Here is a 23,438-nt window from a genome sequence, read left to right on the forward strand (position 1 = left end):
CCAATCCCAATCCTAATTCTAGTCCCAATCCCAATCCCAGTCCCAACCCCAGTCCTAATTCCAATCCCAGACACAGTCCCAGTCCCAACCCCAATCCCATCCCCAGTCCCAATCCCAATCCTTATTCTAATCCCAATCCCAACCCCAACCCAAACCCCAAATCCCATCAGATTCTTTCACTCGGGACAAAACAAATAAACAAAGTGACGTCATCACACCCAACCACTTGACCACGCCCCCTCCGTGACCACGCCCCCTACTTTGTGGGCGGGGCGTGGTCTCTTGACCCATTCGCCCCGCCCCTTTTCCATCTGACCAATAGAAACGCCTCATCCCCCTCTTCGCCCCGCCCCTTGAGGTGGGCGGGTCGGGCTGCGCGGCGGCGCGGAGGGTTTTCCTGCGCCGCCATCTTGGCGGTAGTAAGGGAAAAGGGGGGGGGGGGGGGTGGGCGGTAACGGGACGCTATGGCCGCCACCGCCGCTAACCCGGGTGAGTCAGTGCGGGGCTGTTCGGGGCGCGGGGAGGGCTGGGAGAGGGCGAGGCGTTCCGGGGGGGTGCGGTGGGAAGGGGTTGAAGTGGGGCTGAGGGGGGGTTGGCAGGCCCTATAGTGGGGGATGGGCCTGGGGGGTGAGGAGGGGGGTTGTGTGAGGGGGGGGGGTCTGAAGGAGCGGGGCTGTATGTGGGGCTGCATGGAGGGGGGGTCGGGGTGCTGCCCCTATGGGTGCCATGGGGGTGTCAGTGTGGGGGAAGGGTCTGAGGGGCCCGTATTGGGGGGGGGGAGCAGTGAGGTGGGGTTGGCTGAGCGGGGCGTTGTTTTGGGGTGAAAGGAGAGGATTTGGGAACGTGAGGGTGTGGGTTTGTCCCCATGTCCTGTACCCGTAATGTCACCGCCGTGCTGCTCTATGCTGCCCTTTATGGCTTCTGTGGCCTCTTCCCCCCTTTCCTTGTTTCTCCTACACGATCGCAGGGTCTCGTCCAGACCCCCTCACTGCCTTGTGGTCAGTAGCCAAATAGGAGCCCTCGTCTGGGCAGCGTGTTAAGCAGGGGAGGTGTTGGGATCCTGAAGGCTCCATTGGGTTCCTAGCAAACCCCACAGCCAGTCCGTCCATCTGTACAATAACCCGGTGCTTGCAGGGCTGTGTGTTGGCAGAGAGCAGCTTTGTAGCCTCGTTTTGCTGCGCTGTTTTGTGGTTGCCGATTGCTCTTTCTTGTGGCTTGAGGCCGGTGGGGTCGGGTGACTTGTTGAGCTTTATCGGGTCGGATGTCGCCTGTTAAAAGGATTCTGATGGGGTAGGGAGCGTTTGTTGTTCATTTGGGGCGGTTGAGGTGCGGATCCAGCTGTTGCTTTCACGTTGTGAGCTGAAATCCTGCAGCAATCCCATACCCAGAGACAGCGTGCAAAGGGAAAAGGAAACCACGCACACCAGAAAGGAGCATTCCTGAGTCAGGTCAGCAGCACATGGATCTGAAACTGTCACACTCGTGTTCTCCTGGTGCAGCCAAAGCTGCTCCTGATGTGCTGCAGCATCGCAGGGAGGCAGGGCTGTGGTCCAGCATTGCCCATCAGCTCTTCTTATGGTGGGGAGGGCTCTGCTGGGGGTTGCGTGCTCAGAGCATCGTGGTTTGGCAGATGGAGGCCGTGCAGCTCAGTGCTCTATGGTACGTGTGTTACACTATGGTGTAATATAGTGGGGAAGGCTCAGCACCAACAAGTTCTCTAGGGACAAGAAACATCAACATCTGTGTTTAATAGCTGACAAACAGCGGAGAGGCCGGGCCTCAGCTCCCTGCTCTGACAGCAGAGGGAGGCGCTTGCTCTCTGTATCCATAGAGCTTCCCTGCCCATTAATTGCTTAATGGGTTTCATGATTAACTGGGGTTGTCAGAACTGTGTGGATGAGCGGGTGGGTCATCAGCTGCCTCTCAGGGATTGATGCAGAGCAAAGGGGGGGGCCCCCGGGGGGGTTTGTTTGGAGCCATCTTGTACATGGGGAGGGCTCTGTGGGGGTGGGAGTGCAGCACTGAGCTCTGTGGGGAGCTGAATCATGGGGGGGGGTTCAACTAAATCTTGGTAAGCAAGAAAAATGTGCTGAGTCTTGCAAAGCCAAACCCCTGTGCTGTGTTGGAAACAGCCCTCAGGCTGCTCCTACTCCTCAATCACAGCTTGGAATGGTTGGGGTGGGCTTTGTTGTTGTTTGTGAAGTTGTGGAGATGCCTGTGGTTGCCACAGAGCCCTTCCCATAGGGGCTGAGCTGCACGGCCCCCCCTTCGAGGTGCTGTTCCCTGTGCTGTCCTCCAGTCTCTTCCATCCTGGCTCCAGCTGTTGCTTGCATTGCTCTCATGCTGGCACATCCTCATTCAGGTATCCTTGGTTTCTCTGTGCTGCCCTCTGCAGAGGAACCACGCAGCACTGCTTCCTTCCCCCGCCCAGAGCCGGAAATTCCTCTCTCCTTAATGAACACAGAGCAGCACTCCAGGAACTTTGCTTTCTTTCTGCTCCATTTGGGGCGGCCTTTATGAAGACTGAAAGAAGAAAGGGAAGGAACCTTCCATCCCTGTTTGCCAGCAACCCAACGCAGCCCTTTGGCTGCCAGCTGTCTGCAGGATGGGGGGTGCATAGAGGGAGTCCTCCAGCAGCAGCAGTGGCTGATGCAGCTCCAGCTGGGCATGAGGAGGTGGACGATGATAGAGATGGGGCCCCATCCCCAGCAGAGCCTTCATTTCCTCCTGGTGCTGCTCAGGTTCTGCTGCAGCATTGCAGTCTGCTCTGTGGGCTCCAGAGCTGCCAGCTCTTGTTTGCTCCATGCTGCAACCCCTTTGGTAAGGAGGAAAGCTCATCCACAGCGCTGTGTGGGGCAGCAGTGCAGGCTGGCAGTGTGACTGTAGGGGGGAAATGATGCATACCAGCAGTTGTACAAGTGTGTTTGCTGGCAACAAAGGTGGGATGTGAAACGCCGTGCTTTGCTGGAGGTGAGGAGTCCCCATTGGGCATTGCTGCACTGATGTTCTTACGGTGCAGCTGTCCTTTGCTTCTCACTTAGCAGTGCCTGTTGCCATTGGCTCAGCTGAGATTTTGCTTCCCCAGAGCTCGGGGCTTCCTTTGCTTTTCTTTGTGAAGCCTGCTTTGGATTCACTGTGACAGCGTTTGGTACGTGAGCAGCTCTCAGTTGCCTCCATGCAGCTGGTGGGTCTGTGTGTCCCCTCTGCACTGCTGTGGTGCTTTGGGCTGCTTGAAGCCTTCAGGGCTCTGTGCACAGCTCAGCTGGTGAGGGTTGCGGTGGGAGCTGTGTGGCTGTGTCGCTTTGCAGCCAACCTCAAGGAAGAACAGCTGCTAAATGTGGATGGAAAGGGCTTATTTAGAACAACATGGCGTGTGGGGGGGAGAAAAAGCCAAAGCCTTTTGGCCTCTGTGTTAGCTCTGGGTCTGGTGTTGGTGCCTTCGTTAATTCTTGGTTTCCTGAGGCTGGAGAAGACCCTTCATCAGGAGGTGCCCTCAGTGACTGAGGTGAACCCACGGCTCTTCTCCCCTTCTGCAGAGTCGTGCAGCTGGGAGTGGGTTCATTCCCTTCCCGTGATCACATCAGACTCCTCCTCTGTCTCCAAAGGAGTCTGCAGCTTTTGATTCAACGATCCAAGCTTCTTATGAGAACAGCATGTGCTCCAAGCTCGAGATGGGCCCGTAGTGCAGAGCGTGGGGAGGCAGCAGATGGAAGGACTGGGAACACATGGCACAGGATCTCTCCATTCAGACACTGCGGTGCCATTGCTGTTCAAGAGGGCTGAGAATCCCCTCCCGTCTGGGCTTGGAGGAAGGTTTGGTGTCACAGTGCTTTAATCTTCCTTCCCCCCTCCCTCTGTTTAGAAATGGCATCAGATGTCTCCTCGCTGGGTGCAGCCGTCGGCTCAGGGAATCCTGGAGCTGGAGCTCAAACTGGAGGAGCCATCGTGCAGAGAGCAGCCAAGAGGAGACCGGGGTGAGTGTGAGCCCAGCCTGGGTGAGTGTGAGCCCAGCCTGGGTGAGTGTGAGCCCAGCCTGGGTGAGTGTGAGCCCAGCCTGGGTGAGTGTGAGCCCAGCCTGGGTGAGTGTGAGCCCGGCCTGGGTGAGTGTGAGCCCACTGGGTGAGTGTGAGCCCACTGGGTGACTCTGAACCCTCTATGAGTGAGTGTGAGCTGCATGTGGGGCAACCAGCCTTCTGCTTATCTGCTGGTAAGACTCCATGCCTGCCTTCACTCCTGCTTTCCATGCTAGGCTTCACGCTGCTCGTTTCCCTGTTCTGTATTACACGCACGGAAATAAAAGGGAGATGGAAGAGTTGGTTCAGAGAAAGGGGTTGTTCCCCAAGGGCTGGAGCAATGGGACAAGCAGGTCACTGCTGCAGCACAACAGAGAGTGGGGAGTGTCTGTGCCTTGCTCAGATCCTCCCAGCTGTGTGTCTATGGGGGAGGGTGCAGGGAAGCCACAATGTGCCTGTGGGAGGCATTCTGTTTGCTGCAGATGCCTCTGCAAATTAAAAGGATATTGAGTGGCTTCTCTTAAATTCCTGGCACAAGGAATCTCCTCTTAACTTTCAAGCTAATTAAAGTCTCTTCCCCGCCCTCCTCGTTGCTCACTTTCCTTTGCCTCCGTTCGCTGCCTGCTGCTCCTTCCTCACACTTCATTTAGAAGCACGGTGCTGTGCTGCCCCTCCGTGCCACTTTTCCATCCTGGAAGGCAGCGCAGCAAAAAGCCCTTTGTGTCGTCTCACGTAGCTCTGTTAGAAGCTCGTGTGATCGCAGCTGATCCAAGCGTTTGGAGCTGCAATGGTCTGTGGGGCGCTGCTCAGTCCCTTGGGCAGCAAGGAGCAGTTGTGGCATTGCTGCTCTGACAGCTGGAGCTTTTATAGCAGGAATGCAGTGGTGCTCAGCCTCTCTCTGTGTTATACACATGAGAGAATGCCTGCTCTGCGCCTCCAGGCTTTCTACATTGCTTTATGTCACGACTTGGGGGTTACTTAAATCCTGTTGCCTGAATCCCTGCAAGGACGCAGAGAGAAACAGCTCGTGAAAGGGAAACTGCTTGGTTAATAATTCTCATCTTGCTTGTTTTTCAGGCTCGATTTTGATGATGATGGCGAAGGGAACAGTAAATTCCTCAGGTGAGGGAGAGCCTTCCATACAGCAGTTCCTATTGTGTGGTCTGGATGCCTCTGCATCCCCCCCCGAGGAGGAGCTTGCTGCTCCAGCAGCACAGTGGGAAGGCAGGGCTCTGAAGGAGCTTCACTTCCTTGGACTCTTTTCTCTTAGTAAGCAGTATTCCTCCATCTGCAGCCAAAGCTGCTGTGCACGTGGCCCTGTGAGTCTGGAGGAGGACTCTGGCCAGGAAAGGGATCCTTTCAATCCTATCACCACTTCACGTGGTCTGCGCTGAGGGCTGGGAGCGGTGCTTGCAGGCCTCCCAGTGGTGCTTGCAGGCCTCCCAGTGGTGCTTGCAGGCCTCCCAGTGGTGCTTGCAGGCCTCCCAGTGGTGCTTGCAGGCCTCCCAGTGGTGCTTGCAGGCCTCCCAGTGGTGCTTGCAGGCCTCCCAGTGGTGCTTGCAGGCCTCCCAGTGGTGCTTGCAGGCCTCCCAGTGGTGCTTGCAGGCCTCCCAGTGGTGCTTGCAGGCCTCCCAGTGGTGCTTGCAGGCCTCCCAGTGGTTGTGCAGAGCTCAGTGCCAGCAAAAGGCAAAGCATTTCCCATGGCTGCTTCTCAGCCATCTCCTGGTTGTTTCCTGGTTGTTTCCTGGTTGCCGAACCCCTCTTTGTTGCAGAGAAAAACCTTGTACCCAATGCTTTGTTGGCAGCAAAGTGAGGCGCTGAGCTTTAGCTGCTGCCTCAGATGCGTGTTTCTGCATTTCCATCTGTTGTGAAGATGCTCCAGTTCCAGAGACCTCCTTGTTCCTGCGGAGCTGGCGAGGCTGCAGGCATCTCCTCACGATCCATATGGAGCACAGAAGATCTGGAAGCTCTTCTGTCATTTTCCTTCAGTCTCGCTTCCATGGCTTAGGGTTGGCCAGTTAACCATATAGAGATGACTGCCCATGGCCTTGGGGTCATCATGGCCCCCGTGGGCACAAGGGCTGCCCCTGAGATCCTCTTTGTGCACCTGTGGGTTTGTGTCTCCAAAGCTCAATTTAACCCATTGCTCTGTGGGGTTTTTTTGCTTGAATTACTGAGCGAGATGTGATAGAAATGCGACATGGGAAACAATCTAGGTGATAAAGATGTCCGGCTTAATTACTTGAACTAGAGAAATGAAGCTGTGATGCACAGCAGGATGCAGTTACCTGCTCCACGCATTTTCTACCTGATGTAATAAACTTCTCTTAGTGTCTTTGGAATAAGTGTGAACAACTACTTAATGATCTTCTCCCCCTCCTCCCAGGTGTGATGACGACTCGATGCCAAACGACAAGGAGCGGTTTGCCAGGTAAGGATGCTGTGTGATGCTCTATGAGGTGCTCTATGAGGTGCTGCAGCGCCCTGCTCTCCAACAGTGAGATCTGTGTCCTTTGAAGGCAGCTGTGCTTACACCAAAGGACCCAGATGCTTCCCTTGATGTTTCTTCCGAACCAATTTATTACAGCGACGAGGAACTGATCTTCTTTCTCAATGTTTTCGCTGCTGCTTTGGGCTCTTGTTCTTTTCTCTCTTGCTTAGTTTTATTTGGATGGGGTTTCCTGGCCAATCCTGTGCTCAGCTGTGTGGTTTGTGTGCTCTGTGGACAGCAGAGGCTCCTTTTAAATGGTGTAACACTGTGGGCAATGATTTACCTCCACCTCTTGGTGTTTTCTGGCTTTTCTGAAGCCCGTGGAGCTGATCAGAACCATTTCATGGGTTTCTTTCATTTTGGCTGAGCTGCTCCTGTGTTGCATCCCGGGCTCTGTGAGTTCCAGCCTGTCCCTATGGGGGCCCAGCATTGTCCCTCTCACTGAGAGGAGGGTGGCTGTGCTGTAGGGCAGATGTCACCTCTGGGTGCGCTGGGATCAATGTGGGTGTGGGGCCTTTTGCTGTGCTCCCCTCAAGGTCGTGCTGTGCAGTCAGATGGGTGGGATGGAAGCGAAGGTTCCCCAGGTGTCTGCACTGTGCTGCTCCTGGAGCAATGGGCTCCTCTCAGCTTCTCATTGCATGGGGGTAAAGATGGCAGAGCCGACACTTCAGCTTGCTGGCACACCGATCATCCCCACCCATAAGCAGCGGGACTTCTGAGGCTCTGCAGCTTTTATAAGTGGGTTGATTTGGTCAGAAATGAAGCAGATTGGTGATATTTGGTCTGAGCCAGCAGCTTAGTTTCCCTGCTGTGAGCTGCAGACTCACCTCATGCTCCTCCTGTACGCTGCACCCAGGACACGCAGTGCACGCCTCGCTGTCTCTCTGTGGCCGCCTCACTCGGAAGCCGTAGCTCAGGGCATGGCAGTCGTGTGGCAGTTTGTTATCGAGGACAACCAGATCTCAAGGGGAAAACCACACCAGCTTTGGCAGAGCAGGGTCTGCAGGTTCCTCCTGCAAGCTGGCAGTGCAGGCGGGCTGCTTGGGGGCGTCTGTGATGGGACACATCACATCCACGTGTGCCACAGGTCCTGTGGCCGTGCTGTCTGTAGCAGCACTGCATGGATGTGTGATTTGTGCTGCCTGTGAGCCCAGCTGTCCGCAGATCACGTTGTTTTTCAACTTGAATCTGCTTTCCTGGTTTGTTCACAACACCAAAGAGGCTCTCCTTGATTTATTTCCTTTTCCTTCCTAAGGAAAGGTCAGTCGAATGTGCTCGGGGCCCCATTTGTAGCTGTGCCATTAACCTCTTAATCTCGCACAGACCAAACTATGCTCAGTCCCCCCCCCTCCCCTTCCAACCCGTTTCACCATCTGATAAACACCTTAAAGCCTTAAAACAACCTGGCTGGCTGGCACTGCTCTGCTGTGTAAGGGTGCAGAGACCCCATTTGGTTTCATTGAGCCATTCCTCTGCAGCCCAGACGTGCCTGCAGGCCGGGTTTCCTCATGGTGCATCCTCCCATTTAACTCATTCCATTCAACTTCTTCTTTTTTTCCCCCATTTGAGCTTAGCTCACTGATTTTATTTTTAGGTCTGATGATGAGCAGAGCTCAGCGGATAAGGAGAGACTTGCCAGGTAGGAGAATGGAGATTGCAAGCATGGACCAGCAGAGTATTCCCTTTCCTTTGTGTCTCTTTAGGCGTCCCTCCTCCTTTTTGTCCCCCTTCCTTCCCCCCCATTGCTGCAGTAGAGGACTTGAAAATGAGCAGAGCGCTGTTAATGGCTGTGTCATTGGAAATAGGAAGGGGAAAGGCATCCAGCCCTGCTATAAGAATGTCCGTGGGGAGCACACGGAAGGATTTGCTCCCTGAAAGCTGCTTGGGCTGCTGCTTCACTCAGCACTGCAGCTCTGCTGACCTGTGCTGGCTCAGGGTGCCACGGGGCTCCTCCTGCACTGGGTTCCCCATAGGGTTGCTGAGTTGATGTCAGAGCAGACATTGAGAGCCGTGCTGGTGCAGGTTGGTTATTTCTTCCTACCTCTTCGTTTTGCGGCCCTGTTAAACAAAAAATAAACGTGCAGGGAAAATAAAGCCCTTCCCTATGGGATCAGCTCATGTTTATTGCAAACAGGGCTCTGGTTATTCCCTGGGATCCTGACTGTAGTTGTGCAGGGATTGAAATGGCTGAGGAGTTCATCTCCAATGCTGCACTATTAGACTTAACTCACCATCACACCCTAAGAGTGCACATCTGCAGCCGCTGGGAGGTGTGTTGCCAAAGCACTGCCCCCGAAGCACTGCCCCCCGAAGCATTGCCCCCAAAGCACTGCCCCCAAAGCACTGCCCCCCAAGCACTGCCCCCCAACGCGCTGCCCCCAACGCGCTGCCCCCAACGCGCTGCCCCCAACGCGCTGCCCCCAACGCGCTGCCCCCAACGCGCTGCCCCCAAAGCACTGCCCCCAACGCACTGCCCCCAACGCATTGCCCCCAAAGCACTGCCCCCAAAGCACTGCCCCCAAGGCACTGCCCCCCAAGGCATTGCCCCCCAAGGCATTGCCCCCCAAAGCACTGCCCCCAAAGCACTGCCCCCAAGGCATTGCCCCCCAAGCACTGCCCCCCAAGCACTGCCCCCAAGGCACTGCCCCCAGAGCATTGCCCCCCAGAGCATTGCCCCCCAAGCATTGCCCCCAAAGCACTGCCCCCAAAGCATTGCCCCCAGAGCGTACCCATCCCTGATCCAAACTGCAGGGTAACAAAAACCAGCTGAACAAAAAACCATCTGGGTTTTTACTTCTTGCCCCCCACAGCTTTTTGTTAATGATTTATGGCGCTAATTAGCAGAGGATGGGCTCGCTTTGTGGTTTGCCATCCCCTGTCACTTCCCCGGGCTGTTCCACCCCGGATTCATTCTTAGTGTGTGGGGCTGGAAAAGCACGGAGCTGAGAAGGCTTCGGTTCTGCTCCGCTGATCCCAGCTGCCTGCTTTCAAATACAGACCCCCAATCCAGCACAGCCTTCCCTGTGATGGTGCATAGCTTCAATATCTGAGGAGATAAGGGAGACTGAGAGCTGGGGCTGTGAGTGCAGCGCTTCCCAGTCACCCTTTCACCCTGGTAGTGAGTCCTGCTGTCACACACAGCACAGAGTGAGGGCAATGAAAGGTCTGCTGCTTTCCCAATAGCCTGTTAGTGGAGGTAGCTTGTTCACATGCAGGTTTGGAGCTGAATTAAAGGTGAGTGTGATAACGAAGCGCTTCTTCCTGCCCCTGCAGTGAGGAGCACAGTCACTGAATGGCTGCACACGCCTGATTCTCACTGCTCCCTTCTTGTGTTTTGTCTCCTTTAACTCACTTGCCTGTCCGTGTTACTCCCACCCTCATCTCATCCCATGTTCCCATCGCTGCTTCCTTAGATCCCATCCATCCTTTTGTATAGGAAACCTGGCTTGTAGGTTCTGTTTGGGGGGGGAAACCTGCTTGTTGGCAATGCTGTATAGGAAGGAGCAGGTCTGAAAGGTTCTAATCTGACCCCCAGGGACCTGGGGAGAGGAATGTGCCTCGTGAGCAGGAATGTGCCTGTGAAGAGCCTCAAGAAGGGCAGTAGATGGTCAGCACTTGTTGCAGGGCTGTGTTAGAGCTGTGTGTGCACCCAGGGCTCTGCCTGGCAGGGGGGCTGTCCCTGTTGGCCTCGGTTGGTGCAGAAGTCAGGCCAGGTCTGCTCTGAAGCTTCCCCTTCTACCACGTTATTGTGAGGGGATCTCAGTGCAACTGAGAGCATCTCCACGAGGGCAGCGCAAGGTTCGTCCATTGTCATTGAGGTATCTGGGTCTTAATTGCAGCCCTGGCCTCCTTGTGTGGTTAATGGAGATGGAGGGATGTGTGCAATCCTCAACCAGGGAGCAGGGTGAGCATGTGCTGTGCTGCTCCTGATGGAGCCTGCTGACCTGACCCTCCCTTGAGAGCAGAGGCTGTGGTGAAGGAAGGAGTCCTTTGGCTGCCATGAAGCACTCCAGAGATGATGGAAAAGCTTCTTTGTCTTTTCAAGCTGCATAAGCCTGGCTTGTAGCCTTCATGGGATAGCAGGGAAGCAGCGTGGCATAAAGTGAGGCTCCCTCATCCGAAGCAAGGAAGGTGCAGCTGTAGATTCTCCTCCTTGCACTCGTTCCTGTGTCCCTTTGTGCACGAGCAGCATGCAAGGTGCTTGCAGCCCTCCTAACTCCCAGTGACCCCAATGCATCTCTGTGTCTTGCACTCCGGGAGCGTTGAGAAAGCAACGGAGCCTCCAGGTTTGGTGCTAACTTCCATCTTCCTGCTTTCCTCCCCGTCCTTTTTTTGCAGGGAGAATCACAGCGAGATCGAACGTAGGCGGAGGAACAAAATGACCGCCTACATCACCGAGCTGTCTGACATGGTGCCCACCTGCAGCGCCCTGGCGCGCAAACCGGACAAGCTGACCATCTTACGTATGGCCGTATCCCACATGAAGTCCCTGCGCGGCACAGGGAACACCTCCACGGATGGCACCTACAAACCTTCCTTCCTCACCGACCAGGTCTTGGCTTAGAGCTGCTTTGCGGGGAGGGCTGCCATCCCAGGGCAGGGGGAGGTTTAATTGCGGGTGGCAGAAGTGGGGGCTCAAAGGGTCGGTTGGGGGCTCAAAGGGTCGGTTGGGGGCTCAAAGGGTCAATTGGGGGCTCAAAGGGTCGGTTGGGGGCTCAAAGGGTCGGTTGGGGGCTCAAAGGGTCGGTTGGGGGCTCAAAGGGTCGGTTGGGGGCTCAAAGGGCATCAGCTACGAATTGGAGTGAGAGTGATGTGTGTGTTGTGAACGCAGGAGCTCAAACACCTGATCCTGGAGGCAGCCGATGGCTTCTTGTTCATCGTGTCCTGTGAGACGGGGAGGGTGGTTTACGTCTCGGACTCGGTGACTCCTGTCCTCAATCAGCCGCAGTCGGAGTGGTTCGGCAGCACGCTGTACGACCAGGTGCACCCAGATGATGTGGGCAAGCTGAGGGAGCAACTCTCCACATCAGAGAATGCATTGACAGGTAATGCAGCCCGGGGAGGGCGGGCAGGGGAGTGCAGAGCGACAGCCAGCAAAGGACTTGGATTAAAACCTTCCCTTTGTAGAAGGAACCAAACCCTGGTGCCTTTCTAACAAGGATCCTGCAGCCCCCCCTGAGAGTGCATCTAAAGGTACCATTGGTGACACTTGTCTCTTGCTGGTTTCCTACTCACGTTGCCTGGTGCCTGTGCTGGGGACGGGGCTGGATCTGCAGTAACCTCCGGGTTCTCCTTCCTTCTTCAGGTCGCATCCTGGATTTGAAGACGGGAACCGTCAAGAAGGAAGGGCAGCAGTCCATGAGGATGTGCATGGGCTCACGGAGATCCTTCATCTGCCGCATGAGGTAATGGGGACAACCCTCGGGGTCATCACCTGGGGCTGAACTCATCTTATTCCAACTCCTTTTGCTCATTCGTGGATAAGACGGAGCGTGGCACAGCTTGCCACGCAGTGTTAGCAGCTTTATTCTCCCCGTGCTAAGATGGCTCCCTGCTGTTGTTGGAGGAGCCTCAGTTTCAAGTGACCATTTATTTCACGTGTCGCTGCTCCTCTTCGGGCACCCAGAATGAAGCGCTTTCCATCTGCGTGATGGAGATTTGAAGCTCATCCCCATTTCTTATCGAGTACTTTGTCTAATTCAAGATGGTGAGATAGTTTTGACGCTGAACGAGAGAGAAACAAAAGCATTTCTTCCCCCTTCTATACAGGTGTGGCAACAGCTCAGTGGACGCAGTGTCTGTCAATCGTCTCAGCTTCATGAGGAATCGCTGCAGGTGAGATGAAGGCTATGGGCAAAGCCTCTGCCTTGTTAGGAACCCAATGGGGCTCTGCAGCGCAACGCTGGGGCTGTGCTGGGCACTGTGAGCTCATCCAGCTTATAGATGAGTGTGAAGTGCCGGAGGAGGAACCAAAGTTCATCTTCCTTGATTCCAGACTTGGCTTTGAAGTCACTTTTAAAGCCGCGTGTTCTTCAGACTGTTGTTGTTGGGCTCTGGTGGATGTTGTCTGTGTGTTAATTAAAAGACGGGGCAGGTTCTGACGTTCCCACCTGGAAGGCAGCTGTGCAGGAAAGGACCCAGAAAGGTCCCTTCTGACTTTGTGTCTGCGTCCTCAGAGCATTTACATCGAGTCTCTCTTTACCTCTAAGACATTCATTGTTTTTGGAAGGCAATTAAAGACCTTGCCTGACCTGATTTGACACGTGGCCTAAACAGCTGCTTCTCTCTCCCAAGGAACGGCTTAGGTGCGACGAAGGATGGGGAGCCTCACTACGTGGTGGTGCACTGCACAGGTTACATCAAGGCCTGGCCCCCTGCAGGTAACAGCTCTGCAAAACCCCCTGCTGTGCATGAGGACACACGGCTCTGAAACTGTCCCCTCTGAACAAGCCAATGCTTTCCATCCGCATCTGTCACTTCTTGTGGTGCTGGGACTGGAGGGATGTTTGCAGGTGTGGGATGAGAGAGGTTTGTGTCTCAACAGTGCCCTGTAGAGAGGGCAGCAGTCATGGGAGGCTGATTTGCTACCTGGAAGGGAGAGAACTCGAACCGTTCTGGCAAGGAGTGGGGAGGCAGCTTAACTTACAAATCCCTTCATGGAAAAGGATCCCGAGTAACAAATTGGGGTGGCAAAGTGTCTCAGAGCCAGACCTGCATGTCTGTCTTCTTTCTTTCCCTCTACAATCAGCAGTTCTTCCCCTATTGACCTTGCTGGAATTTTTGGCACTCCTCTCTCAGGTGTTTCACTGCCTGATGATGACCCAGATGCTGGCCAGGGCAGCAAGTTTTGCCTGGTGGCTATTGGCAGGCTCCAGGTACGTGGCATCTTCCAATGCTTCCACGTTCCTTGTCCTAAAAGTCTGCTTAGTTGAACTGCGTTCCCTGACAGCTGCAGCTCCTCCTGCAGGACTGGCTGCCTGGGACAGGGCAGCTCTCCCAGGGTCAGCTAACAATGCCAACCTTTCCTCGCAGGTCACCAGCTCTCCCAACTGTACAGACATGAGCAATGTTTGTCAGCCAACAGAGTTCATCTCCCGACACAACACAGAAGGCATTTTCACCTTCATAGACCACCGCTGCGTGGCTACTGTTGGCTACCAGCCACAGGTGAGAGAACAGCAGGAGCTTCCTAAGCACGAGCTGCTGCTCAGACTTGCTTTTTGCCTTCCCTCTTTTGTGCATCACGGCCCTGCTTGGTTAACAGACCCAGGGACTGAGCCAGGCGTGTGTTTCTCCTCCAGCAGTTGCTTCTCATCTGCTTTCTTGATGCGCTTTGATCAGGGACGGAGCTGGCAGCTCTGAGTTATGTCAGATGTCAATTAAGATGCTTTTGCCTCCATGTGGATTGTGGAGATCAAACGTCAGTCGGCTGGTTGTTGTGCTTAAACACAGCACAGTCCTGTGTTTGGTTTGGGGTGATGGGGATGGGAGGGGGAGGAGTGGGGCTGCTCTGAAATGGAACTGAGGGAGCCTGGGTTCCTAATGCAAACTGCCTTCGTCTCTATCCCAACTCCTTCACATCAGGAACTTCTGGGGAAGGACATTGTGGATTTCTGCCACCCAGAGGACCAGCAGCTTTTGAGGGACAGCTTTCAGCAGGTAAAGCCCTTAAAGCAGCCCTCTGTGCGTGGTGTGCTGTTCAATTTAGGCTCTGTCTCGGTGCTTGCAAAGCAATGAAATGTAACTGGAAATCAAGCCAAAAGAATAAACCTTAGGTATGGCGAGCAGTTACAGATACAGTCACCAAACTGCAGTAGTGCAAAAGGAAACAGAAGCATCTGATTGTCTGATTGTTGAATTCATCCTCTGGTTGCTGGTCCAGTCTGCTTTTAGGGCCAGAGACATGCTTACAAAGAGCCTCCTCCAACATGCTTCTGTGGCTGAAACACTGGTTCATCCCTAGGGCCCAGCCCAGTGCTGCAGAGCTCGGAATGGATGTGATTTGTTTGCCCTGTTGTGGTTACTCTTATTTCTGAGGGCGCTGGACTTTGTGGCAGGGCAGGTAAGACTGCCCCGTGCTTTTCATGGCTCCAGAAAAGAGCTGCTCCATATCCATTCTTCCCAATAGCCGGGAGCAGAAGCAGTGCTGCGTGCTTCTTTTGCTGCAGGTTTTCTCATACATCTCACCAGTGCAAAAAAGAGATCAGAAAAGCAAAAGCCACAGTGGTGATGTCAGGTTTTTCCCCCCCCCCTCCCATATCATTCGGGTCTCGTGAGGGAATTGCAGCAGTGCTGAGGGACGGTCTGATAGGGGTTCAGGCACAGAAGGGCCATCACAGCTTTTAGTACTGGGGGGGCGGCTCAGAAGCAAAGTTGCTCTTGAACCCCTTCTTTTGTCAGGTCCTACTGATGGCGTTACGTTTTTTTAGGTGGTGAAGTTAAAAGGCCAGGTTCTGTCAGTCATGTTCCGATTCCGATCCAAAAACCGGGAATGGCTCTGGATGAGAACCAGCTCCTTTACCTTCCAGAACCCCTACTCGGATGAAATTGAGTACATCATCTGTACCAACACCAACGTCAAGTATGTACATGGAAAAATGACTTGCCACCCACCAGTGGTAGCGCAACAACCCGATGGGATCTCAGAATTAACAGCAGCACAGAAACCAAAGCAGGAGCTTTGGCCTCTCCCTCACCAAGCTTCCCATCAGCATTGGTGCAGGCAGCATTGGAGCAGGCAGCATTGGTGCAGGCAGCATTGGTGCAGGCAGCATTGGAGCAGGCAGCATTGGAGCAGGGAGCATTGGAGCAGGGAGCATTGGAGCAGGCAGCATTGGTGCAGGCAGCATTGGAGCAGGCAGCATTGGTGCAGGCAGCATTGGAGCAGGCAGCATTGGTGCAGGCAGCATTGGAGCAGGCAGCATTGGTGCAGGCAGCATTGGTGCAGGCAGCATTGGAGCAGGCAGCATTGGAGCAGGGAGCATTGGAGCAGGGAGCATTGGTGCAGGCAGCATTGGTGCAGGCAGCATTGGAGCAGGCAGCATTGGTGCAGGCAGCATTGGAGCAGGCAGCATTGGTGCAGGCAGCATTGGAGCAGGCAGCATTGGTGCAGGAAGCATTGGAGCAGGCAGCATTGGTGCAGGAAGCATTGGAGCAGGCAGCATTGGTGCGGGCAGCATTGGTGCGGGCAGCATTGGTGCAGGCAGCATTGGTGCAGGCAGCATTGGAGCGGGCAGCATTGGTGCGGGCAGCATTGGAGCGGGCAGCATTGGTGCAGGCAGCATTGGAGCAGGGAGCATTGGAGCAGGCAGCATTGGTGCAGGCAGCATTGGTGCAGGCAGCATTGGTGCAGGAAGCATTGGTGCAGGCAGCATTGGTGCAGGCAGCATTGGAGCAGGCAGCATTGGTGCAGGCAGCATTGGTGCAGGCAGCATTGGTGCAGGCAGTATTGGTGCAGGCAGCATTGGTGCAGGCCCTGGAGAAGCTGGGAAATCCCTTAGTGTTCTTTAGATGCAAAGGAGCCTCAGGGTGCAAGAAAAGCCCTTTGGCTGTCTCAGTGGTAGGGCTCAGGTTCACCCTGCGTACTGGAGCAACTTTCTGGCTGTGTTTGCATTCAGAGCTCTGCTATTAGTGGAGCTCACACCCAAATGAATGCAGTTCCTGCTGTCCCATCCAGGAGGGCAACTGCTCCGGAATAGCTTTTCCCATGAGCAGAACAGTTGATGATAGAAAGTAAATGCTGTAGTTTGTGCTTGGATTCAGATGGAAGCTCCTGAGCAATGCTCAGGGCAGACTGCCCCTCACTGCCGCTCTCTTCTTTACCCTCCTGTCTGTCTCAATGGGTTGGCAGCACGCAGTGCTCCATCAAAGTGCTGCCTGTCCCCTGGAGGAGCTGCAGGGCCCTTAGAGAGGAGCAGCAAGTGAAAGAAAGGGGGAAGAGCAACTCCTCTCAGTTGTTTGGAGCTTCAGGCCTGGCTGCATCTCAGCTGGGACCCCTGCAAGGCAGCTGGGATTGCTTTGTGCAAAGAAAGAAAGGCAGGACTTGCTGCGTGCATTGCAGGGCTGCGTGCATTGCAGGGCTGCGTGCATTGCAGGGCTGCGTGCATTGCAGGGCTGCGTGCATTGCAGGGCTGCGTGCATTGCAGGCCTTCATTGCTGTGCTGGCAATAGAGGTATCTCTTTGAGCTCGCTCATTCCACACATATCCATTCTCACGTCCATACTCACGCCTATAAGTGCTGTGCAGGCTCAGAGCGGGGTGCAGCAGCCCGTGTTTGTGCTGCAGTTGATCTGTGTGCATCTCTGCTGGGTTATCGGTGTGACGTTGTTCCTTCTCCAGGATCAGGCGCTGCTCTCAGAAGCAGCAGCTTGCAAAAGAGCTGCTGAGATAACGCTGCACCTCCGCCCCTTTCATCCGGGAGGAAAATGGCTTCTGACAGTTAACAGAGGAGCAGAAAGAACTCCACCAACGTGTGGGTCACCAGGGCTAGAAGTGCTGCGGGCTCTGCAGGCTCCAGCTCTGGAGGGGTGTAGATTTAAATGGAAGCCTTTGGGGTGTTTGTAGGCCCCTCCGACCTTTGCTTGCTGTGTAGCAGTGGCACAGGAGTGCTGTAGGCTGCTCCCTGCTCGGGGTTGGAGGGGGCAGAGCCCGTGGATGCTCAGCATTGTGTTCCATGGGCAGCCCTGCTCTCAGGGCCGGTGGAAGCTGGGATGAAGGATCCTTGACTCGAAGAGCATTTGCAAAACCAGCTCCATTCCTGCCCGATGCAGACCCGTCCTGCAGGCAGCACCCACAGCTGCTTTGCTCTCCTTTGGTATCTTTTTAAATCTATTTTATTTTCCCCTTTTCTTCTTTGCTTTAAAGGAACTCGAGCCAGGAATCTCGGCCTGCCCTATCAAACCCAATGCAGAGGCCCCAGCTGGGGCAGAGTGTCAGCCTTCCCCTGGAGATGGGCACAGCTCAGCTGCCCTCAAGGTCAGGAGGTGCTCAGCTCCTTTTCCTGTGCCTCTCTCGCTGGTTCTGCCCTCCTGTCCTTTCCTCCCCAGACGTTCCTCTCTGCAGCAATGAACTCCTCTGGGCTCATCACTCATTGGTGTAACCGCAGAGGATCCCTCAGCAATGGTTTGATGGCAGCCGCTCTTCTCCTGTTACAAACACTTTCTATTTTAGGCAGCAGCAGCAGCAGCCGCAACAGACAGAGCTGGAAGTGGTGCCAGGAAGAGAGAGCCTGTCTGGGTACGACCAGGTAAATAGGGGGGGGGCTTTGGTTGCCCCTCTCACATTGTTCAGATCCATCCCCTTGTCCTGGACATGACAGGACATCCCTGCCTATCTCCTGTCTCCCTCTCCCCTCCCTCTCCCCTCCTATCTCCTGTCTCCCTCTCCCCTCCTATCTCCTGTCTCCCTCTCCCCTCCTGCCTCCCTCCTGCCTCCCTCCTGCCTCCCTCTGCCCTCCCTCTGCCCTCCCTCTGCCCTCCCTCTCCCCTCCCTCTCCCCTCCCTCTCCCCTCCCTCTCCCCTCCCTCTCCCCTCCCTCTCCCCTCCCTCTCCCCTCCCTCTCCCCTCCCTCTCCCCTCCCTCTCCCCTCCCTCTCCCCTCCCTCTCCCCTCCCTCTCCCCTCCCTCTCCCCTCCCTCTCCCCTCCCTCTCCCCTCCCTCTCCCCTCCCTCTCCCCTCCCTCTCCCCTCCCTCTCCCCTCCCTCTCCCCTCCCTCTCCCCTCCCTCTCCCCTCCCTCTCCCCTCCCTCTCCCCTCCCTCTCCCCTCCCTCTCCCCTCCCTCTCCCCTCCCTCTCCCCTCCCTCTCCCCTCCCTCTCCCCTCCCTCTCCCCTCCCTCTCCCCTCCCTCTCCCCTCCCTCTCCCCTCCCTCTCCCCTCCCTCTCCCCTCCCTCTCCCCTCCCTCTCCCCTCCCTCTCCCCTCCCTCTCCCCTCCCTCTCCCCTCCCTCTCCCCTCCCTCTCCCCTCCCTCTCCCCTCCCTCTCCCCTCCCTCTCCCCTCCCTCTCCCCTCCCTCTCCCCTCCCTCTCCCCTCTTCCTTTCTCCTCCCTGCCCCATGGGTTCTTCTGGCCTGATGGGAGCAGCCTGGCCAGCTGCCTGCAGGGCTGCCCTGCTCTGTGCTGCTGTGCTCACTGCTTACACCCAGTTCTGCTCCCAGGTTCCTGTGCAGCCCGTGACTGCTGCTGGCCCAGAGCACAGCAAACCACTGGAGAAGGCAGAGAGCCTCTTTAACCAGGAGAGGGACCCGAGGTTTGGGGAGATCTACAGCAGCATCAACGCAGGTAGGGAGTGCTGGGACGTGCTGGGTTTGGCTCTGGGTGTTCTCTTATCCCATGTGGGGCAGTTGAAAATCACATGAATGGGGCTCTTCCAGTCCCGTGTGTGCATAAGGAGCAGCTGTGTCCATTGCTTTGCCTCAGATCTGTTCCTTTGCATGGGCTCACTCTGAACCTCTCTCCTGCAGACCAGAACAAAGCCATTCCTGCCAGCTCAGTGCCTGCCAACCCCACCCTCTTCCCACAGGGAAACACTTTCACACCGTCACGACCTGCTGAGAACTTCAGGTGAGGTTTGGGGTTTGGGTTGGGGGTAAAGAGGAGGGGGACAAAAGTGCTTCTGTGTGCCCTGCTGGTGCTGCTGTGGGTCCATGGAGCCCCGTGGGACCATCAGCTGCTGCCCAGCAGGTCCTCCCCATCACCTTCACCTCGCCAGCCCTGTTTTCCCCCCCGGTGTCCCTCTGCTGATGTAATTTGGCCTATGGCTGGTGTCCCTCTGTTGGTGTAATTTGCCCTATGGGGTGGCTGCACCTCTGGATGTGCATAGGGTGTAAGCCCAGAGCAGAGCAGAGCGTGTCCACAAACCCAGCAGCTGCTGCTGGTTGTGCCTGCAGGGCAGCATGGGCTGCTTAGGGGGAATTGCTCCAGCTTTTAGTGCTGCCTTTCCCCCACCAGCAGCTTGCACTGGGTGCTGTCTGTGCTTTGCTGGCCCCATCTATGACGCATAGGATCCATCTTTAGGCCTTTTCCTCCCGCAGGAGCAGCAGCATGGTGCCTCCAGTCAACATCATCCAGCAGCAGCCGGCAGCAACAGGTCGGATCCTGGCTCAGATCTCACGTCACGCCAGCCCTGCTCAGGTCAGCGGGAGCAGTTGGGCTGCCGGGACCCGACCGGCGTTCACAGCGCAGGTAGCAAAGCCCAAACCTTCAGCTCAGCGCTGAGCTCTGCTGGGGGCTTCTGCTGCTCGCTTTTGGGGTCAGAAAGGCTCGCAATGCTGCATTGCTGCATTGCATTGCATTGCTGCATTGCACTGCTGCATTGCACTGCTGCATTGCTGTGCTGCTGTGCTGCATTGCTGTGCTGCATTGCTGTGCTGCATTGCTGTGCTGCAGTGTTGTGCTGCAGTGTTGTGCTGCATTGCTGTGCTGCATTGCTGCATTGCTTTGCTGCATTGCTGTCCTGCTGTGCTGCATTGCTGTCCTGCTGTGCTGCATTGCTGTGCTGCATTGCTGTGCTGCATTGCTGTGCTGCATTGCTGTGCTGCATTGCTGTGCTGGTGTGCTGCACCGCTGTGCTGCACCGCTGTGCTGCACCGCTGTGCTGCACCGCTGCGCTGCATTGCTGCATTGTTGTGCTGCATTGCTGCATTGCTGCATTGCTGCATTGCATTGCTGCCCCGCACCCACCCCCCTTTTTGCCCCGTGCTTCTCTGCAGTTTTTGGCTTCAGTGAGCTCCTTTCTGGTGTTTCCATTGAGGAAATACTGGATGGTGAAGGGATTAGAAAGAAAGAACGCATTAGCTGCTCTGATTGAAGCACTGCAGGAGCGTTGCCCTCCTCCTGTATCGCTGCTGGTTGCTGTTTGGGTTCCTGCAGGCAGGGATGAGCGCTTGCAATGGAGAGCTGCTCAGCTCAGCAGGGATGGGGAGGGCAGCTTTGCTTTGCATGCAGCCTTAACCAGGCCAGCAGCTCCTCACCCGGCTTCAGATCAGGCTCATGGTGAACACGTCTCTCTTTCCTGCCCCATTCCTTACAGCAGGTGGCCTCCCAAGCAGTGAAGACTCGGCCGCCTTCATTCAGCATGGGGACGTTCCAGGGCAGCCCATCCTCATTCAGCCCCATGGCAGCTCCAGGCTCCACAGCTTCCCCCAGCAGCTCTGCCTACCCAAACCTCTCTGGCCGCAGCTCAGGCTTCAGTGAGTGCAGTGTGGGGGGGGCTTTGGGGGGGGGAGTTGGGGGGCAGCCCCTCATGAAGCACAACCTGAGTGCACCCTCTTGGTTGGGTACGTGTGGGTGCTGAGCACAGCTGCCTCCTGCTGCCTTTAGCAGCCCAAACTGCCATCTGGGTGCGGTGATGAGGGTGAACCTCCATCCATTTTGGGGGGACAGATTGAGTGGGAATGGATGGAGCTCTCTGGAATCCCACGTACACAGGGATGAATCTCAGTTCCCTGCTTGGGGATCAAAGAATGCAAAGGAACAAGCCCAGGTTGCAGCAGGGGCTGTTTGCTGATTCCATCCTTATTGAACAGCCACGGATGCGGCGCAGACCCCAGCCCCGTTCCAAGCCCGGGCAGCAGCTGAAGGAGTGGGGATGTGGCCACAATGGCAAGGACAGCATCACAGCACAGCAGCCGGGGAGCAGCACGTGCAGCAGCCCAGCCAACCTGAGGCCTTCTCAGTAAGATGATCCTTTGTTCCCCTGCTTTGTTTCCCTTCCACAGGGGCTCATCTCCCCTATGAGTTGCTCCCCTATGGCTTTCAGGCTCGGGGTGTCACTTGTGGGGCTGTAGGCAGGGGGCAGAGCTGCTCTGTGTGGTCAGCTTTGTGTCCCGCTCTGTCCCATAATAATAGAGGGCTGAGTCGTGGGGGTGTGGAATGGGGAGATTTGGGGTCCTGAGCTCAGAGGGCTGAGCTGTGGGGCTGTGGGATGGGGAGATGTGGGGGGCTGAGCATAGAGGGCTGAGCTGTGGGGTGGGGGATTTGGGGTCCTAAGCATAGAGGGCTGAGCCCTGGGGGTGTGGGATGGAAGACTTGGGGGTCCTGAGCTCAGAGGGCTGAGCCTTGGGGGTGTGAGGTGGGAGATTAGGGGGGCTGAGCATAGAGGGCTGAGCTTTGGGATGAGGGATTTGGGGTCCTAAGCACAGAGGGCTGAGCTGTGGGGTTGTAAGATAGGGAGATTCGGGGTCCTGAACACAGAGAGCTGAGCCTTGGGGCTGTGGGATGGGGAGATTTGGGGTCCTGAGCACAGAGGGCTGAGCCCTGTGGATGTGGGATGGGGAGATTTGGGGTCCTGAACATAGAGGACTGAGCTGTGGGGTGAGGGATTTGGGGTCCTAAGCATAGAGGGCTGAGCTGTGGGGGTGTGGGGTGGGAGATTAGGAGGGCTGAGCTTTGGGATGAGGGATTTGGGGTCCTAAGCATAGAGAGCTGAGCCCTGTGGATGTGGGGTGGGGAGATTTGGGGTCCTGAACACAGAGAGCTGAGCCTTGGGGCTGTGGGATGGGAGATTAGGGGGGCTGAGCATAGAGGGCTGAGCTGTGGGGTGAGGGATTTGGGGTCCTAAGCACAGAGGGCTGAGCCCTGTGGATGTGGGATGGGAGATGTGGGGGTCCTGAGCTCAGAGGGCTGAGCCTTGGGGCTGTGGGGTGGGAGATTAGGGGGGCTGAGCACAGAGGGCTGAGCTGTGGGATGGGAGATGTGGGGTCCTGGGCCACTGAATAGCTGAGTTCTGCCGTGCTGCTCTAACCCGACCTCTCTCCTTCTGCCCCTACAGGACATGCTGACCATGCTGGGAGATCAAGGTCCCAACTACAACAACGAGGAGTTCCCCGAGTTGAACATCTTCCCTTCTTTTTCAGAGTAAAAAAAAAAACTCAGAGCTTTGGGGCTGAGCAGCTCCTGCCCATAACCCCAAACCTCCCCCCAGCTCAAGGATAAAGAAAGGAGGAGGGCGGCCATTCTGCTGCTGTGCTGGACTCTCTGAACTCTGCTTTTCCCCTCCTGGAGGCTCAGCACTGCCTGGTTGGGGGGGGGGGGGGACACTGAGCACCACAACGCTGTGCTCCCCATTGCCTGGAGGGTCTGGGACTGAAGGACTGCTGCCCACCCCCCTCCTTCTCTTTGTGTCTCCCCCCCCCCCTCTAAGACTCATGAGGTGGCTTTTCCTGTTTGTATTTCCATCTTCTGACTCTTTTCTATAAAAACACAAAGGAGCTTTTTCTGCTGGGTGGTGTTTGGGGGGGTCGGAAGACCCCGAAGAAGGGGGTTGTTGGGTTGGGTTGGGGGGGGGTCATCCTCAGTGCTCACAACAGGGTGAGGAAGGCCTCGAGGCTCCCATTGCTGCCATGGGGACCCCCATTGAGCTCTTCCTCCTCCTCGTGTTGGGGAGCTGAAGCCCCTTAAAGCTCTGGGTGCTCTCAGCCCTTCCTATCTCTGTGCCCCCCCCCCACCCTGGGCTCAGTGGGACCCCCTGTGTGTGCCCCCCCCCCCACTTTGTCACCCCGTGGTCACGCGTGGCGCAGTCAGAGCCTCGTGCTGGGCTGACTCAGTGCTGCTCCTCAGCCCTGATGGAGGAACGGCTCAGACAGGGGCTGGGATGGGGGGGGTCCATCTGTCTGCCCCCCCCCCCACACTGGGTCTCTTCATCCCCTGTCTGTGAGGAAAGGGGCTGGGTGGGGGGCGACCGCAGCGTGTGACCCCCCCATTAGGGCAGTGGGGGGTGTGTGAAGGAGGCACCATCCACTTTTCCCCCCCCCCCAACCCCAAAGCTGCTGCCTGGACCCCCATCTCACCCCCCCACCCCAAGGCCCCCCAAAGCCGCCTATGGGCAGCGCTGCCCCCGTGCAGTGTTGGTGACCCATTGGGGTTCCCCGCCATGGGGTGACTCACCCCACAGCAGCATCATGTGAAAGCACTGTAGGATAAGGGGGGGGGGGGGTTGGCT

General features: G+C 56.3%; 1 protein-coding gene across 13 annotated transcripts; it reads left to right on the forward strand.

The window, feature by feature from the left end:
- The first annotated feature begins 378 nt into the window (after positions 1-378).
- Positions 379-22,713, forward strand: ARNT (aryl hydrocarbon receptor nuclear translocator). Of its 13 annotated transcripts, none has more exons than XM_072358622.1 (23): positions 385-489; positions 3,863-3,974; positions 5,091-5,135; positions 6,400-6,444; positions 8,099-8,143; positions 10,843-11,056; positions 11,336-11,549; positions 11,632-11,697; positions 11,810-11,909; positions 12,274-12,339; positions 12,799-12,884; positions 13,303-13,379; positions 13,537-13,671; positions 14,089-14,163; positions 14,934-15,085; positions 17,369-17,479; positions 17,675-17,750; positions 18,655-18,778; positions 18,961-19,060; positions 19,531-19,681; positions 20,529-20,688; positions 21,025-21,173; positions 22,269-22,713. In XM_072358622.1, exons 1-23 carry the CDS (start codon positions 465-467, stop codon positions 22,356-22,358), a joined length of 2,418 nt encoding a protein of 805 aa, XP_072214723.1. In that variant the 5' UTR covers positions 385-464; the 3' UTR covers positions 22,359-22,713. The 13 variants fall into 13 exon arrangements, 11 of the variants coding, with proteins under 11 accessions (XP_072214723.1, XP_072214732.1, XP_072214727.1 ...); XR_011905925.1 differs by lacking the exon at positions 17,369-17,479 and having other exon boundaries at positions 387-489; positions 22,269-22,501; positions 22,641-22,711; XM_072358631.1 differs by having other exon boundaries at positions 387-489; positions 20,532-20,688; positions 22,269-22,495.
- Positions 22,714-23,438: the final 725 nt, after the last annotated feature.

The sequence above is a fragment of the Excalfactoria chinensis genome, chromosome 32, assembly GCF_039878825.1.
Source record: "Excalfactoria chinensis isolate bCotChi1 chromosome 32, bCotChi1.hap2, whole genome shotgun sequence".
NCBI lineage: Eukaryota > Metazoa > Chordata > Aves > Galliformes > Phasianidae > Excalfactoria > Excalfactoria chinensis.